This window comes from Diadema antillarum, unplaced genomic scaffold, assembly GCF_040938485.1.
Source record: "Diadema antillarum isolate AM-2024a unplaced genomic scaffold, OU_Dant_1.0 seq00000746_RagTag, whole genome shotgun sequence".
NCBI lineage: Eukaryota > Metazoa > Echinodermata > Echinoidea > Diadematoida > Diadematidae > Diadema > Diadema antillarum.
In genome coordinates this window covers 90713-109237 of record NW_027271643.1, presented here as the reverse complement: position 1 = coordinate 109237, position 18525 = coordinate 90713, and the positions used below count along the sequence as shown (strand labels likewise).

The window sequence follows — 18525 nt, the reverse complement described above, 5'->3', positions numbered from 1 at the left end:
TTGTATCTCGCAAAAAATTAAAAGTCCAATCCTGATCTCCACCAGTACTATACCATCCCTTTAAAAGCAGAAAATGGCAGGGAAAGGACCCCCCCCCCCCCATTTCGTGGCCTATAATTTATAGGGTTTAATCTACATATTGTATGGAAAAAGACACACTTTGTGAGGTGTTCTGTATTACCTGCACACATGTGACAAGCCTTGGACCAACCTGGCAAATAAAAATTCAAGCAGCCTAGAGCAGAACGTTGAGGGTGAGTCAGGTGACAACCAGTTCCTGTGCCGCCATTCTGGGTATCGCCTGTTAAAACAGGTGGCCTCTGGCAACCCCCCAGTGACTTCTCAAAGAGGTAATTGTCTCTGAATAGTAACACACTTGCCATGTCTGGTCTATAAGAACTGACTTGTCTCATTCTCATTTTGATGGTATGGTAAAAAGGACAGCATGGCATAAATTAGTTAGACAGGACTGACAAAAATTGTCTTTTTGCCATTAAACAAAATGGTCAGATATCATTGAATGGGTCTTTCTATAGTATAATGGTATGTCTGTTTTGATAAACCCTACTAATTACTAATTTCATGACATAGTTTTGTGAACTTAAAATTTTCACATATTCTTTATTTTTCCACCCACAAAAGATGGCTCTCCAAAGTGTCAAACTAAATGAAATTACCATGTACAAGGAACTTATCTGTAAAACTTACAGAGCTGGCAAGTGCTGAAATCTATGAGTGACCATTTGTTGTAATACATACACAGTGTTTCTCTGTCATGTATTTCCTTTCTGTCTACAGAATGATGTGAATGAGTACAAGTCTGCAACGATAATTAGTTGTCAAGGACGATAATATTGTATCCAACTGTATTGGGGCCTACAGTATGTCACTATGTGTGTATGTGTTCAGAGTATTTTGCTATTCATTTACCTGCACTTGCAACAGCTTCACATGGTCTTTGTTTAATATGCAAATGTGTGACAATTTTTTGATTCCACATAGCAACGAATGGTTAGGAACATAATCGTGTCTAGTCATCAACTCATATATTACAGGAGGAGGATGTCACAGCTAGAAAATGATCTAGAGGATTTTGAGGGGGGAAAAAAGTGTTTGAAAGTATACATGCATGTGTGGTGCATATTTTCACAAAGTTCATTTAAATTCAGTTTATTCAATTCATTCTAATCGCCCAGTAGAAATATTACAGGAAATTCTGTGCAGGATTTTTATATACATAAATGACTGGTGTTTAAATCAAAATGTTTAGAACATGAAAAACATGTACAACCAGTTTGTCATAAGTAAATACATATATAGGGCCTACATACAAATCAAATAAAAAAATATATTAGTGATCTGGATATGTACATAGCAAAATGCATCAATGGAGGTCAACTTACATTTGGATTGCAGGGACCTTTTAAATAATTACATATTTTAGATTTTGCTGTAATATCATGTTCCATGTTCAAGCTTACTATGGAATAGAGAACATCAGACAAAACAATGAAAGTTTCATCGAGGTTAGATAAAGGAATGACCACAACAAAAAACATGGTATTATATTAACATTCGAAGCAGGAATATCAGTACCAGTCACCCTGTGTTTTACGTGGTGCAATAATGTCTATACATTACAGCTTTCCATTGGTGCTATAGGGCCCCTTCAATCCCAGATCAGTGACACCTACAAAAAAAAGAAATTTTAAATTGTTGTTTCAATAGAAATGATTTGTTTATCACTGATGACAAATTATGGTCACCTGGTTATGCCATGGGTTAGGTTGATATTCCCTCAGTTCTGCACTATCCCTCTCACCTTCCTCACTTCTTAGGGCTGTCATGACAGGTGCATATTCTCTTAATCCTCTAGAATCTCGAGGATGGTGAGATCTACAGTCTAGGCCTACATGCATTATACACTGTGTATCTCTATAATAGAGATAACACACAATTGTGAATGTGTACATACATGTAAATTGGTGTAGTTGTACAGTATTATTTGTTGTGAAAACAAAGACAAGGCATTTGAATAGTCATCGAGCTTATTTGTTGTGAAAACACTGTTTGAGAGCTACAAGTGTATGGCACAACATGGCTATCTAATGATGGCTCTGATACCTACCGTATGCACATCTACTGTAGGCCTAACATGTTGTATGAGAGCTATATTTACGATATGCCGTGCATGGCTCAGTCTACAATATGTATTCAAAGTTCTGCTGTAGTCATTTGAAGGTAACATGTATTTGTAGTACACATGTATAATTCGAACAGTTTGCTATCGCAATTCAAAATCATATTTTGCAGTACAGTACTCGTACAATTGTACAAATCAGCTCATAGAATGATAGTAAGAGCATTGCACATGTGTAAAGATTTTTTCCCTTCCTCCCTCTGTGGTGCTATTGAACCTTCATTATTCTCTGTTCCTGGCAACATTTTTAGCTTTGATATGATTTATGTATTTACTGAATAGACATTCACCAAGTTAGTATCGTATCACAGAGCCTGAGGATACAATACAAACAAGACAAATTGCTCTGTAAATTCACTATATCCATATTGTGAGTCAAACTACACAAATCAGCAGACACAAATGGACACAAATTCCATATGATTCACTCTAACTTTGAAATCAAACTTTGATTAAAGTCAAACAAAGTTGTGAATGGTGGGAAAACCTGCAATCGCATTCTTTGTTCACTGATAAATCTTCCAAGTTTTGATGATTTTTTTTTTTATGATACCTGTCCGGAGATCCAATGGCTTAACCTGATAGGAAGTGGAAAGTTTCAGTGATATCTACATGACATTTCAACGCTGTGCAAACACGGCCAATGGAAGAAGCTTTTGACTTGACAGACCTGCAATCATATTGTCTCCTTTTAAAAGTATAATAGGTGAAAGTTGTTTTTTTTTTTCACAAGTCACTGCGTTTTGTAAGATGTTGACCCTAATATTAAAGACAAACACTGAAAGAGCAGCTGTACAATCGTTAAAGGCTGGAAGTCAAGACATATTTCGATCAACAGTTCCGTGCAGAGTTAACCCCCGTGTCTGCAAAGATTACTGGAAGGGAAATGATTCTACACTCTGAAGTACATCTAGGGATAAATATGGAATCATGAATCATGCTATTTTTTGTAAGGAGAGTTGCTTCTGTTGGATATTTTAAGATTCCTTGACATTGAAATATGTCTGGATCTCCCATTTAGAATGTCTGGTAGCTTTTACGTGTATATCTTTGGGTCTTCATCAAAAATGGGACACAGAGTATGATTGTTGCTCAACTTATTTGTTTCAAAGAGCCCCTGTGTTTGTTTTGAAGCTCTTGATATTATACTAATTTTTAGCAATGCGTGGCAGTATATTGTTTCATTGTAGTTGCTTATGGTTGCTACATGATAGTGCCCCAAACCAAGGAGTACCTCCTTGCCCAAACTTCAGTGGTAACATGTATTATGTACAGTTTTACACATAAAACATCCCATGCTGGCTGTAGTGGAGCATTCTGTCTTTACGCAACCAATTTATTTATTTTTTTTAAAAAAAACCCACTAACTGATTCGCAAATTGGTGAGTTAGGTCATAAGTGACATCTATACCCTAAACTGAATTGGATTGGGTCAAAACAGACAGATGCATACAAAGCCTGAATCACTCCCTATTGAATTTACAGGTGAGGCCATTCCTTATGTGTGTGTGTTTAGTTTTTGTTCGTTAGTTTTGTTGTGTTGCGCAATGAAAGGAAATTCTTAAAAGGGAGTTTATTCAATTTCAAGAAGATGTTTCATTGCTGGTATTAGGACAGGCATTTCATTCATATTTGGTACCATTGTGCACTGAACTGAAAAAAGTAAAAACAAAAAACAAAAACAACACAAGTGAAAGAATGAGTTCCAGTTGTGACTAGAACAAAATATAAAGGAAATCAGGAGCGTTCACTGTGCCCCTTTAATATCAGTAGGTTTTACCACAAATTTCCTTGTGAATGATCAGGGGCCCGTTGCATAAAACTCCAACCGGATTTTTTTCCGGTTGAAATCACAAAATTCCGGTTGGAAGCTCCCAACCAGAGTTTTTATGCAACGGATTTTACATTCTTAGATTAGCAACCTTAAAAAATTCAGGTTGGGCATATCCCAACCTGAATTTTCTAAGGTTGCTAAAAAAGTTTTATGCAACGGGACCCAGGGATGACACATATTGTAATTGAGTGAATATGTGCCAATACCTATCTGAGGGTGGAGCATGCAAACTTCCTGCTAAATTGCTGTTTCCAAAAGGCATGAAGAAATTTGTTGTGACAGGCACTGGGTTATGTGTGTAGCAGGTAGTGCAAACTGAAACATGTAGTGTACCGGTACAGTGTACTCTATGTGTAACCAATTTTTTGTTTGTCGAAAATTACAAAGTTCTTCACTTTAAAGGTACTATGCCATTGGGAGCAGTGATTTTAAAAAATGTACAAGATATCACATTTATGTTGTATCACAAAACATCCTAAATTTGCAATAAAGCGTAAAATATAAGATCTAAGATATCACTATTTTTTCTCACTAAAGGGCAAGTCCAAGCTATTTGATCACACAAGGCTGAAAATTCAAAATGGGTCAATCTACATAAACTTGATATCATTTTAAAGCTAAGAAGTTAAAATACATGAATTTCATAAAGAAAAAGTAAAAATCCTTCCCCATAACCAGCAATAAATTAATTAATCTGCATAAATTAAAATTTAGAGTAACGCGTGGGACATTCAAAAATTCTGCATTTTAAAATATATCTTTTAATTTTTACAAGTTTTTTCTGAAAATAAGTATGGTGACCATAAGTTATAATGACTGTGATTTTCAGTTTCTCAACTGATTTAATATGCAAATGAGGGATGGGCCAAAATTAGCATGTCCCACGCGTTACTTTTTTTAGGTCATTATTTCTCATTTGCATAGAAGTTAATGATTTAATTGACTTGAAACTTTCAAAAGACCAAATTCACAATGGACCTAATCATATCCAAGAGATAAAAAGTTAGTCTGATAAATCTCATACTTGCAATTTTCAATTAAATTTAGTAACGCGTGGGACGATTTGTGTACAAGTCAATGGAGGTGTACTAAGTCTTAGTTTTCTATGGGAAATGTGTACATTATTGAGGGATTTTTTGTAATTTTCTGAATTCTGACTCGAAATTTGGTGAAAAGTTGCACTTTGGATGAATAATTCACAAAAGATCATTGCATGCTATTTTCAAGGTCACATTCAAAGTCAAATGTCAAAAAAATAAAGGATAACACAGGCATTTCATATTTTTTATTATATCTATTGTTCTGATGGGTCTAAATCATTTGAATATTTGCAAGAATTTATTAGAAATACATCTATTTAGTTAATTACTACCCCAAATTAAAGTTTCTCTGAGCAAATGTGCAATTCACATCACAATATTCATAGTGACAAAAATGTCCCACGCGTTACTTGTCCCACGCGTTACTGTACCTATCTTTCTATAATTGACCTTGAGAGAACAGTTTCATGATTTTTTCTAAAATGTTTTGTTTCAGGTACAGTTATTGTTGTAGAAAAAGATGTTTGTAATGATTTTATAGTATACCAAGTATTTTCACAATAATTGAGATAAAAGTAAAGGAAGAAAAAAGGACAATTTTTGTGGTCCCATGCGTTACTGGAGAATAAATTTGCATAAATTAAATACTGAATGTGTGATTCTCATCATTTCAATTGTTTTGAATGAAGGTACCTACTAGCTATCAAAAGCAACCCAACATATGAAATTTCAATCTTAACAGTGCAATATAGGGCTAAATCTTCTTGTGATGTCCCACGCGTTACTGGTGCAAAATAGCTTGGACTTGCCCTAAACCATAACTGTAGACAGTTTAGTCTAGAAACAACTCTATAATAACTATTGTTCACTTATTATACTTAACAATACTTAACATTAATTATACTGATTCAAATTATTACATTGCTTGTTTTTATCCCTAACTCACATTTTAGAACCACATTGAAGCACTAAATCAGGGTTTTTGTTTCATCTGCAAATGGTAAATAATGCCTTTAACGCTGAATTTACAGCCATCAAAGTCCAAGCTTTCTACCAGCTTACTATTTTGCGGACTATAGACTAACTCTACAAGTTTCAAGTTGTCTGCTGAATTTGTGTGGTGTACATTATAGTTGCAACTTCTCTTCAGTTTACTACAGCCTACTGTATTGTAATCAGGCATGTTATCAGAATTGGATTAAAGTGGGACATGCTTTGGAATCTTCTTGCTGGTGAAAATGCACTATGCATTCTTCATGTAGCACACCATAGTAGGCAATCCCAGATGCAAGCTTTCCTCACCTGTTCAAAGCTGGCCACTGGCATTCTCAGAACTCACGTTCCTGTGTAAAGCAAACTACCAGGTAGTAAATAAAAAATGTCCAGAGTTCTAACACAAATACAGTCAAACCTGTCTTGGCGGCCACCTCTCTATAGCAGCCACCTGCTTACAGCGGCCACTGAAAAATCCCCTGGATGAAATTACTGTATTGTGGACCCTTTATATAGCGGCCACCTGCCTATCGCGGCCAGTGGCCACTCATTTTGTATCCCGTGGTGAATATCCTACGTATAGCGGCCAGAAAAATTCAGCTGAACCGTTAAATCAGCCATGAATACGATGTCTTTTACGTTCCTTGCGTGAATTCTACCGAGTCCTAGCTCAGTCACAGACACCATTGACAAAAGTAATGCAGCTCTTTGCCACGAAAAGCCGTCTTACCACTAACTTGACTAGATTGGATCTAGGCTTCAGTAATGCCGCCCTGAATAGATGCTACAAAGGCAAAGACAACTCCTCGTAACATCTTAGAATTTTACTAAAATGCCGACTAATTAGTGTTTAAGTTCCTTTGAACCATGCAGGACAATATGGTACTTGTCTGGGTACTGTTTGTTATTTACGTAAGCTTCACACATTATCAGTCTCCATCGAACTCAGCACTCATGAACCCAGTTCATGCAAACCGGTACGAAACAGAGCAGTTCCTCAGGTCTGAAATGTTGTTCTTAAAACCAAAAGAACAGAAGCAGGCAACATTTTTGTGCAACAAAAATCCCCATAATAGCTGCACATGCAAACTTATTTGCTGGTTGTTGTTTTTAAGAATAACATGCGATATTTTCTGCTATTATGAAATGCAAGTGTTGAAATTCAAAATGGCCACCAACCTGTCTATATCGGCCACCTGTAGTGGCCACTTTTTTATTTCCCTTGGATGGCCACTATAGACAGGTTTGACTGTACTTGTACTGGTGTACAGTGCACTCCTGATATAACAGACTCGGTTGTAACCAAGTTCACATTACAACGAAATGAAAGTTCAGGTCCCAAAATTATCTATATTTTTATGTACTTTACTGTTTGACTGTTCGATATAGTGGAAAAAAAAATGCCAGTCCTGAGGACTTTGTTGTAATGGGAGTGCGCTGTAAACATTAACAGGTTGCCAGGCTTGGGTTTGAATTATAATACAACATTTGTTAATTTGATGCTACAGACATATAGTGACCTTGTTGATGAACATGTATATCAGTTGACAGTATCCTGGGTAAAGTTCTGTTGAATATTTCCATATTGCCTGGTACATTTTCCAGCAACATACAAGCGTAGGCATAATCATGCAGGTGCCCAAGTATCATCATTGTCAACTCATTATGAATAACACAAAAATTATTCCTTAACCACAAGCTTTATTCATGTATTGCTTATAACCAGTAATAGGAAGTTTTTGTAGCTTGATTCAATGAGCACCACTTGATAAGTGTCAGAAGTGTGTAGTATGCCACATGTGGTGACGATAGTCCCTTGCAAAGTAGTATACTGCATGTGTTAGTGGGAAAGTGTGAATCCTTGTGAATAAGACTTTGTAGCACCACAAGCACAATGAAGTATAGCCGATGATTAGTAAACTTGTTCCTTCTGGAACAAATACATGACTTAAGTACTATTGAATATGTTTGATACATTTGTATGCACTTTTGTTTAAAGCTATTTTGAATGCAAATGCTGTAAGGCACTAAACAAGCAGCAGTTCTGCAGCACTTGCAAAGGGTTAAGCTCAGCCACAAGCTTTATCTTTTCAATGGGCCACTGACCACAGTGCTCCATTGGGGCATCTTTTCTCAAACGCAAGAAATTCTATGGTTATGAGCATCAAGTAAACGTATCTATGTATAGGTGATTCAAAGTTATACCGAAAGAGAATATCCCACTTTGGGGCTTTCTGGTCATCAAGGACAGCTGACCTTAAGTTAATACCTGAAATCTAAGCCAGTTCAACTGGTCTTATTGTCAAAAGATTTTGTGATGTGGCTTTTTTTTTCTGATTTTAAGAGTAGTTGAGATCATAATCTATTTGTACCTAAAATATAAAATACAAGTACAGATTTTTTGTTAAGTTTGTTTTGTTATTATTCTATAAGAAGTAGATTGTGTGATCCCTGTCTCGAAGGCCCCACAACATTTTATAACCTCATCTGATTTGATGACATGCATTCTTTCCTTGGCTCTCAGGTTTACATTGTTCAGGATTGTAATGGCTGGTCTGTCTCTTTGTTATAATGACAGTTCGAGGGCATTCAAAGACAAGGCGAGTGGAGCTGCAGAAGATGAGACAGCGAGAGGCAAGGGAAGAAGTCAGGGTGCAGAAATATTGTGATCTCTACCGTGCACGTAGCCGAAATGCTGACATAGTGACACAAGTAAGTGATTGTAATCACAAGACAGTACTAGGTTCTTTATGTCATTTCTTAAATGCATATTTTCATTGTCATGTCATGCTACCCTGTTGATGATATCTGTTACAAAAGTTGATTGTAATTAGCTTATTTTGCAGAAAAATAATGTATCAATTTGCATTTGTCCCACTAACAAAAGATTAAGAGCAGGCATCTGGGAAGGTGTGGTTGGATTAAAGGTATTTCAGGAAGGTAAAAAGTCAGCAAAACCAGAGCAAAAGAAAAGGATGTGAGCGTTCAGAGTTTACTCTGATTTCAGATTTTTTTTTTTACTCTACCCTAAACCCACTCTTCAGACTTTTTTTGCAGATCAAATGCATTGAAATGTTCACTTCAGACTTATATTCTTATAAGTTTCAGATTTTTCTAAATCTTCTTTTGCAAGTACTCTCACACCCCAAACAGATCAAGGAAAGTGTTCAGTATAAATGGATAAGTCTCAGGAAATTATGACCGTTTGAATGACAAAACATATAATTTGTCAGAACCTGATTTGGTCCTTTTGGTCAGATTGTCCAGTGTCATTGCACGTATGAAAGCCTCACCTCTTGTTGAACACACACACAAAAAAAAAGGTCCAGGGTAAAATTTACCCTGGGTTCCTGCAGAGATTACCCGGAGGTTGTCTACTGTCATGCATCTCACCAGTCATGGGGTAACAATGTTCCTGGGATGTTCAGTGGAGGCTACCCCAAGTTCTGTGGTCTGTTTATATCTCACAGGGCTTTTAGTTGAAATGGTTGGAATCTTACAACCCACTGAAAAATCACCGCATCATCCTTGAATAGGAAAAAAGGGTAGTTGGTTCTGGTTGGATAATGACCTACCTTCACATCTGTTTACAGCCTCATGCACATGCGCACACAAACACACACACAAACACACTCACTCACTTGCAGAGACACACTCAAGCACACAAATGTCCCTGATATCTGCACAGAAAAAAAAAATGCCCTTGTAAGTTATTGATCGTTGGCTGCTGAATATGTGGTGGAGCAAAGATTTATCCTTTCAGTGTCATAAAATTCAGAATGAAGCCATGATGGTACACTCTCCCCATCTGAACAACTGTGTAGTGCCCACAGATAGCTGCTGAGTCATCACACCATTTTCACCATGGTTATATTGTTTATCAGGTATTTTGTGGCAATGTTAAATTTCTAGCAATACTCTCTCATATTCCTGTGTCTGCTGAGAAAGATGTGCCAAGATTTTGCTAGGATTACAGTGTACTTTTAAAGGGACTGTACAGTACTGGTTGAGGTAAGGGATTCATGTTTTGAACATTTCTAAATGAGAAAATGAGAAACCTCTTATGAAATATGAAAGAGCATGTAATTTCAAGAAGGATTCAACGTTTATTTGATGAAAATTGGTTTTCAAATGGCTGAGATATCCAAAAAAGTGATAATAATAAAAGGCGACATGCCACAACTTTATTAGGATCTCTTTGTTTCACCTTATTTTTGGATATCTCAGCCATTTCAAAATCGATTTTCATCAAATAAACTTTTGATACCTTTTAGAATTGCATGCTCTTTGACATCCTCAAAGATTGGTTTCTGAATATCTCGCAAAATGTTAAAAGCTAAATCCTCACCTCGACCAGAACTGTACACACCCTTTAAATTTGAATGTGAAGGTGAATAGAATACTTTTAAATCTTCACTGCATGTACATGTACTAATGTGAAATTCATTGTGTGACTGCAAGTGTTTGTTTTATGCAGACTGGAGATAAGTATTGGATATGACTGTTGCTGAAAAGCAGAAAAAAAAAAAATTCCTCGCAAAGACTTTGCAGATTGCATCATTGTCTTTGAAAGGATACTGTGAATGTGTGATCCAACAAAATGATTCTGACTTACTAGGATATTGTTCATGAAATCTGTATGTTGCCTTCGATTGGGAGTGAACATTTTTATATATGGCAGTTCGTAAGATATTGTATAAGGTTACTGGATTTCATTTGCATGACATGAAAACAAAGCTGAAATGCTGTTTTCAAAGCTGATCTTGTTTTGACAAATCGGCAAGCTGAAAGGATTTGAACTTGAGTGTGTACTTGTTGCTAGGCAACAGCAGACCCACAGGAGGGCACCAGCTGCTGAAAGAAGAGTGATGTGCCAGCCCCTCCTGCATAACCTATAAAATGCACTTTATTTTTGCCCAATGGCAATGGTATTTGCGTGTGCATATGGTATTTCACTAAAAGGTAGAAATCCTTTGCAACTCCAGGTTTCAATCATGTGACAGTGTTACAGTTAATTGTAGATTAACTGTGATTTGGACACCAGAATGATAATAGTAATGATTGCTACTTGTATAGCACACAGGTCCACCTTTTGATGCTCATAGCACTTACATACAAACAACCAACTACACATGACATGATACACAGGAACAGAGAAGCAATTAGGCAACAATTACTAATACAAATAAGGCATAAGTGATTAAAGGTTGAACAAGTGTGTTTTGAGTTTTGTTTTAAACTTGCCTTGATTGTGAAAACTTGGCAAATAGTCTTAGGAGATCATTTCACAGCTTGAGACGTGTTAAGAAAAAATGCTCAATCACCCCATGTATGTTTCACTTTTGGTACATGAAATATAAGTGCACCTGCATGTGACTGATTTACTCATTAATATGATTGGGTGAAGATATATCAGCAAAAGGATTTTAAAGGAGATTTGTTTCTTCACAGGGAACCAGTGAAGAGACCTTAGAACTTGTTGAAGAACTGGAGATATAGATTAGGGTTTGATTTTTTTTGAGTGAGCATTGAAAGACGAGCTGCAGAATTTCAAAGTCACTGGTGTGTTGATACTTTTTTCCTCGGGAGATTGCAGTTAAATGGATGGTACAGTATTTGTGGGGATAAGGATTGGGCCTTTAACTTTTTGTGAAGTGCAAAAAAAAAACACTTATGAAATGATACAGAGCATGCCATTCTATTAAGAGGAATTCAGAGTTTTTTGATGAAAATCAGTTTTGGAATGACTGAGACATCCAAATCAAAGTGAAACAAAGCAATTGTAATAAAAGCTGGGTCCCACCTTCTATTAGGGTCATTCATCACAAAGAGTCTGTGCTAACCCTGTGAAGTGGTCCCCCACCTGTACCCACACAAGAAAAACAGACGAATGATACTGACTCCTCGGTCAGCAAATGGTATCAACCAGGCACATTGTGTCATACACTTGAATGAAAATTGAAATGCTGCACTTGATGGATTCACAGTGTCATCAATACAGACTTTACAAGATGTATATACAAACTTACAAAGATTGGTGATTTGTTTTGGAAAGCATTTGTTTTGGAAAGCATGTGTTTTCATACCATGGCAAGAATTCAGTTTTTGAGGCAAATGAAATTCTTGCACATACACCTCAACCTACATGCTATATTGATTTAATTCATGAAAAAGCCCATCCATGGAGTTACCCTCTAGGCCACTCATTGCCAGTTCAAACAGCCTGAAACTCTCACAGGTTGTGGGATGAGATGAAGAGATGGGGTATCGATTAGTCATTCTCTTTTCCGGTACATGAGGCCTGCCAGAGAAGCCTTCTCTGGCAGTATGTGTATGCCCTGTATGCAAAGTTCTGCTGGAATGTGGAAACAAGTACCCTTGTCTGGCCCCTCTGCAGTTAGATGTGTAGCAGGACAGCAATCTCTTTTTAATTGGTTTTGTTTCAATAGTTTCAGTTTTCAGTTTTTAAAGAGATTTCCACATTACATTGTATGTTTCCACATGAGTTGATTTTCATAAACAGATTTTAAAAAAAAAAAAGGTTTTTCTAAAATCAGACAGATAAAGAAAGGATTGTGAAGTCTGTGTTTTCTCAAACAAATATATAACTGACGATCACATCACTGATATGAACTGAGGTTGATTTCTTTCATCCAGTTCTGATGACATACAGTACATTCTATTCAGGGTGATATTAATGGTAATAAGATAAGATACAAATTTCTGGCAAATGAAGTGCCTTATAGACTTGCTTGATAGCTGCAACTTAGTGCTAGTTATTGATGGTCAGGCCAGAGTCATGCGCACAACTTCATCAATCGTAGATTTAGTCATTACCTAAGGAAAGCATGAAAAACTTAGTCAGTCTGTTGTTTTGCCTATTCCTCCTAACGAACAGTATCTACCCCTTGTATTATACTATATTTAGTACTAATAGTAGAATAAATTCTCTTTTGATAAAGTAATTTTGAGTGAATTTGTTGAAGATGTGAATAAAATTATTTTGGATGATTTTGAAACTGCATAATGCTCATGGTGCATCTTCTTTGAAGAAAGGTTCATGAAGGCAAGTGATAAACATGCACTTTTGAAGAAACAAAAAGAAAAACTCTCCATGGATGACTGTAAAGATAATTGAATTAATTCACAAGTGAGAAATACTTGGAAAAAACCTGTAAACCTTCTCCTGTCTTTAAAAGAAAAGTCTTCTTTACAACTCAATGAAGAGGATGACTGAGTTGTGGCTGTTCTGATGAACAGAAATGCAATATGTGGAACTGCTACCAATGCATGTACACCTTTCAATTTGATGTGGCGATGAACTTCGTTCTACATCAGAATTTGTTATTAAGGTTTAAAATCTATAAATTTCTGTAAATGACTAATCATGGTTCCAGGCATTAGAAATGTAGAGTCTCATACTTTCAATGTCAGAAGGAAATTTCAAGCAGCACAACAGTATCATAGTGCTTTGAAGTATTAGTAACTTGCACACAGATAGAGTAGACCTGGTACAGGCTAGCTATTATTATGCATGCACTTGCATTGGTTTTGACTGGTGCATGCAGGGGCCAGTGATATACTGATTCATGATGCTGCATGAATGCATGGAGAGATGTATCATTGTGGAGCATCACCTAGCAGAAGATTGAACAAATATTGTCCTTTTGTTGAGTTGGTAGTAATTTTTAGATGAAATAGTCACACTTCATGTTTATGAGTGGTGTGTCTATTATATATATCAAACACACAAAGTCCTTTGCCTAGTGGTACCCTTTATTCAGATTTTTGTAAATGGAATGAGTGTAAATAAAATGAAATTGGTATCAAATAGACTCTTATAGGCTTAGTGTATCTTGCACTATTTTTAGGGTATTCATATTGCCACATTGAAGTACTCTGTACTTGCTTCACATCACCTACAATGTATATCACAAAGAAGGAAGGAAAAAGAAGAAAGAAGAATGACGTTTTTTGGGTTGTGTGATTGTACAGTTATCATTTCAAATCTTATTTTTCTACGTTTATCCACGACAGAGTTACTTGCAAAGCATCCAAGACCACCTGTCACCAGAGATGCAGCGCATTGCCTCTATCCAGCACATCCCTCCTGAGCCAGCAGTCCCTGCTGCTTCCTTCACTGACACCAACACTGACACTATGACCACCCTGCAGACCACCATGGATGAGATTCCTACCAAAACCATTGATTCTGTTGAGGGCATGACCAAGGTAGACGAAGCTGAGATTGTTGAGGTATAGCATCTCTGGCAACCACCCATCGGATACAAGGGATTCTGATGTACACTTACACTGCTTCTTGTTAAACAGATATCGAGGGGACAGATTGAAAATTCCAGTATGCTCACTTCAGTTTGTTTGGACCCACAAGGAGGATACATTATCTGCACTGTACATAGACTGAAGAATGCTTGATGAACCGCAAGGCAGCAAAGACCCCGTTTACAGTGCGAGGCTGGGCCGAGCGCGGCAATTTTGTCCGTTTACACTGCCGGGCTCGGCCCGGGCTTTCAATTCAAACCTTTCAATATTTTGTCGTAGTGGCACTCTGCTTGGTAACAAACGCAATTTCGTATAGTCTGGTTTCCGGACCTTTTGCCAACTGGACTCCGCGGCGTCGACAAAGTCACCACCTTTGCCGAAGGAAAAATCCTTTGCAGGACAAAACTACCTTAAACTATACTAGTTTTCGACATTGAGGGCATTAATATCCTGAACAGTGAAATAGTACGGACAGAGGGTCTGGAAGCCAGACTAAATTTGGTACTGCATTTGGCCCAGTTTGCGTTTACACGGAGAAAAGGCCGGGCTCGGCCGCGGCCGAGACCACCTCCAGAGCGTGGCTGTTTTGGCCTTTTGCGCGTTTACACTGAAATGAAGACTGGGCTCGGCCGCGGCCGTACCCAGCCTTTTCGCTCACTGTAAACGGGGTCAAACTTCATGAGCCTTGTATTCTCTAATTTATTCAGTAATCCAGTTACCATGATTCTGTGACCTACATCACCAGTCATTTTGTTTACCTGGTCATAGAGATCAGGGCGGCTGTCAACTGAGTATCAGCATGAACCAGCAGTTTGGAGGCTTTCAGAAAGTAGCTCATATATTCACCTTACCAGAAAAGTGAAAACTGCAGAGGACTTGTAGACAACAAAAACTGAACACTTTACAACAAACTGGAATATTACTTCTGTGGTTTGGAGATTGTAAACTTGCATGAACTCAGTTGATGACTGGTAGCATTCTCCAACATGCTAGAGAGCCAGAGTAGAATGTTACACAGTTTAGCTTACCCAGCATTGCCAGCTTAAATATAAAAATGCCATTTGGGCCAGATGTACACGATAACAATCTTTGCTAACTTTCTTCAGATTCAGATTTTACTTTTAACTAAATGCATGATTTACAATTGAATTAAACAGGATGCTTGCTTGTTTGAAAAACACTGTTCCTGGAAGATGAAGGAGAAGAAAAAACAAGCTCCCTGGTCATGCATGTTGTTTTGTGTGCTGTACACAACAAAGCTCCAGTGTTTGGCTGTACACATAGATACAGCATGCTTTCTCAGTTAGCAAAGCAATGGCTTTTTGTCAATTTGTGGATCGTATAAGTGTATTTATGAATAATTGTGGAGTTTTTAACTTCACTCATATATTGTCTGATGAAGATAGCATATGAATTATTCCCGAAAGTCATGTTCCATTTGTAACTTACGAGTTGTCCATTATTGGATAACTGTGAACTTATTACCCTTTGCAGTTATAACAGAAGACATAATGATAAAATGTTATGATTTACATAATGTTTCTTGAAAGCCATTTTTGGGACACGATTATCGACATGTGATGTGGATTGTGCTGACACCATTTGGGAGTTTTCATTGTCAATTTCAAACAGCTCTTAAAGGGCAACACACACACACACACATCATGAACAGTAAGCTTCCAACCCATGTTGAGCCATGAAGGCTGAACTTCAAGCCCATACTTAAAGATCAGCTGACTGCCATACATATGAAGACATCAGCAATTTCGCCTCAAGTTGAGATGTACATTGTAACAGTAAAGTCCCTTGTAATGGTGTGATACAACTATCATTCAGCTCTCCGTCGATCTGAAACATTTCTGTTAATGTCAATTTGCTCATTCTGTATCCCATTTCATAATGGTGTTGCAAGCACTGTAAATTGCAATAAATTGCAGCGACTGCAGTGACATTTTGAATATTCACAACTTAATTGTTGTTTCCTGTCTGTTGCCTTAGTAAATGAAATCATTGCAAATTGCTGTAATTGCAAACCTCTTGAAATGGCCTCAAAGTCTGTATTCACATTATGTATTTCAAAAGAAGTACTGCCATATTGTTACAATCATCTTCAATTATGTAATGCTAAATCTTTTGATCTCAATCTTGACAAAAAAGAGAGAAAAAGTCAGAAGCTTGTGTCACATTTGTTGTACAGCGCAATAAAATAGTGTCATGATATACAGCTGTACTTGTTAATTTATGAGTGTGAAGAAAGCATTTGAGTACTGGTAGTCATGAATAAGGTTGCTTCACTCCCTGTGCAATGTGATTATTCACTCCTGTTTTCTCTTCTGCCTCTGCCGCCTCTCACCCAACTTCAATTTTGCAGGAAATATCTTTAAATATTCACGATTCCTGATATAAATCATCTGATTTCTGGTTGAAATTGATAAGATCAATGCAAATATACTCCTGAAAAAGCATTAGGAAAGAAGTATCACCTGAGTTTCTGACTCAATATACAATTAGCATGAATTTATAAGTGATTACAATATGAATCATCCAGCTTGCTGTGGCATTAGAATTTTTTTTTTGAAGATGTTCATGAAAATATGGATGAAATTGTTTCTGGTAAGGCTAGGCAAGGTTACCTATTGAAAACATACCTACCAGTCATGTTACCTTCAGAAATCTGTTGATGCATCAATATTGAAATTTACTCAAAAGCTGTACATACAAGTGTCTGTGATGTGCTAGAGAATGTGAACAATGCTGTAATAAATGCAAATAGTGAGTAGTCCGAGATCAAATAAAGGTTTGCTATGAATTGACATATTGCATGTACATAAAAAAGAGAGATTATTTGCCTTTGATAAGCTTGTATTCAGTCTCTAGTTTGATCTCGTGTTTTTATGAGTGCTGAGACCTTAACCTTTTGAAGACTAGTCCCGAGTATACTCAGGCAGGTGTCCATGGCAAATGTGTGTTGTTGCCAAATCAGCCCGTCCTCAATGGGTTAAGGTTTGCCTGAGTTTAATATGAGTGAATTGCAAGCTAGTAGTGTGTAGATGATGGAAAAGGTAGTGAAATTAGTGTGTGGAGCAAATGTGTGTTTTGTGTCTCTGAAAAAGTGTGATACTTGTCATTAGATTTACACACCTTGCATTTATTGTAAAGGTAGTGTGTCTTTTAGTCTAGAAACTGAGCTGTGTCTGCTGAATAAGGATTGAATGCCAAACCCTCCAACTATCCAGAACTATGTCTGGATGTGAGAGTAGGTATGAAAACAGTACTCTTCAACGTTCCTCACACTGCCTCATAGTTTTGTGATGATGAATCACTTTACCCCGTATTGTTGCTTTTATATATGATACAGGTTTTTCAATTTTCAGAGTAACTTGGATTAATTAACCTTGTTGTTTAGGTCGCGCTAATCGTCAAATGTGATGGCATGTTTCACTTCGCATGTTGGTTACTGCAAGCAAAGTTTTGTAGAGCCAAATGTCTTGTACATATTGCAGTTGGGAAATGCTGCATTTGAGTCTGACTGAGCAAACCTGAGACTGAGTAAAGCTTCTAACTCTGAAATGATAGTTTGGGCTCATCTACCCCTTCCCATGGACTGAATCATGGTGTATTTAGGGTCATGTACTATGGGAGGAGAAAGGAAAGAAACCAAGAATTTTTTGACTTCTTGAAAAACAACAACTTATAGAACAAATGTCATGTTACTGTTTTTCTTTTTCTGATATTTCATTGCAAGCAAGATAAATCCAGGTCAACATTTTGCAATCAGATCACTCCTATGTATGTTATGATAATTGCTGAATGCAGACTCCTCTGAGAATTAACTTCCTAATAATTGTGTATAGTTTCAGTTTTGTGATATTACGTTTTCAATGTGCAATGTTATACAATCCACTTATGATGTCCATGTTTTGTGAATGTATTTGTTTGTGTGCATTAGGGAGTTTGCACCAGGCTATGTATTGTATAGAGTTGTAAATTACAGAGCTTAGTAATCATTGTAGCCCAAAGGCTTTGTAATGAAGAAATGTTAAGCAATATCAGCTCCCCATGGGAAAAGACTCCTTTGTTTCTTGCTCTCTAATTTGTCAGCAAAGAACAAAATTTGTTGGTATGCATACTATATGTTCAGTCTTTATTGAAATTAATTAATTTCTTTTTACTTT

At 37.0% G+C, this 18525-nt stretch overlaps 1 protein-coding gene across 1 annotated transcript in view; it reads left to right on the top strand.

Moving 5' to 3' along the window:
- The window catches only part of LOC139738487 (transmembrane protein 198-like), a 77815-nt gene extending 62908 nt beyond the window's left edge, over positions 1-14907 (top strand). The window contains exons 4-5 of the mRNA XM_071649115.1: positions 8646-8779; positions 14105-14907. Coding sequence (XP_071505216.1) covers positions 8646-8779; positions 14105-14329 — 359 coding nt within the window. The 3' untranslated portion in view covers positions 14330-14907. The remainder of the gene's footprint in view (positions 1-8645; positions 8780-14104) is intronic.
- Positions 14908-18525: the final 3618 nt, after the last annotated feature.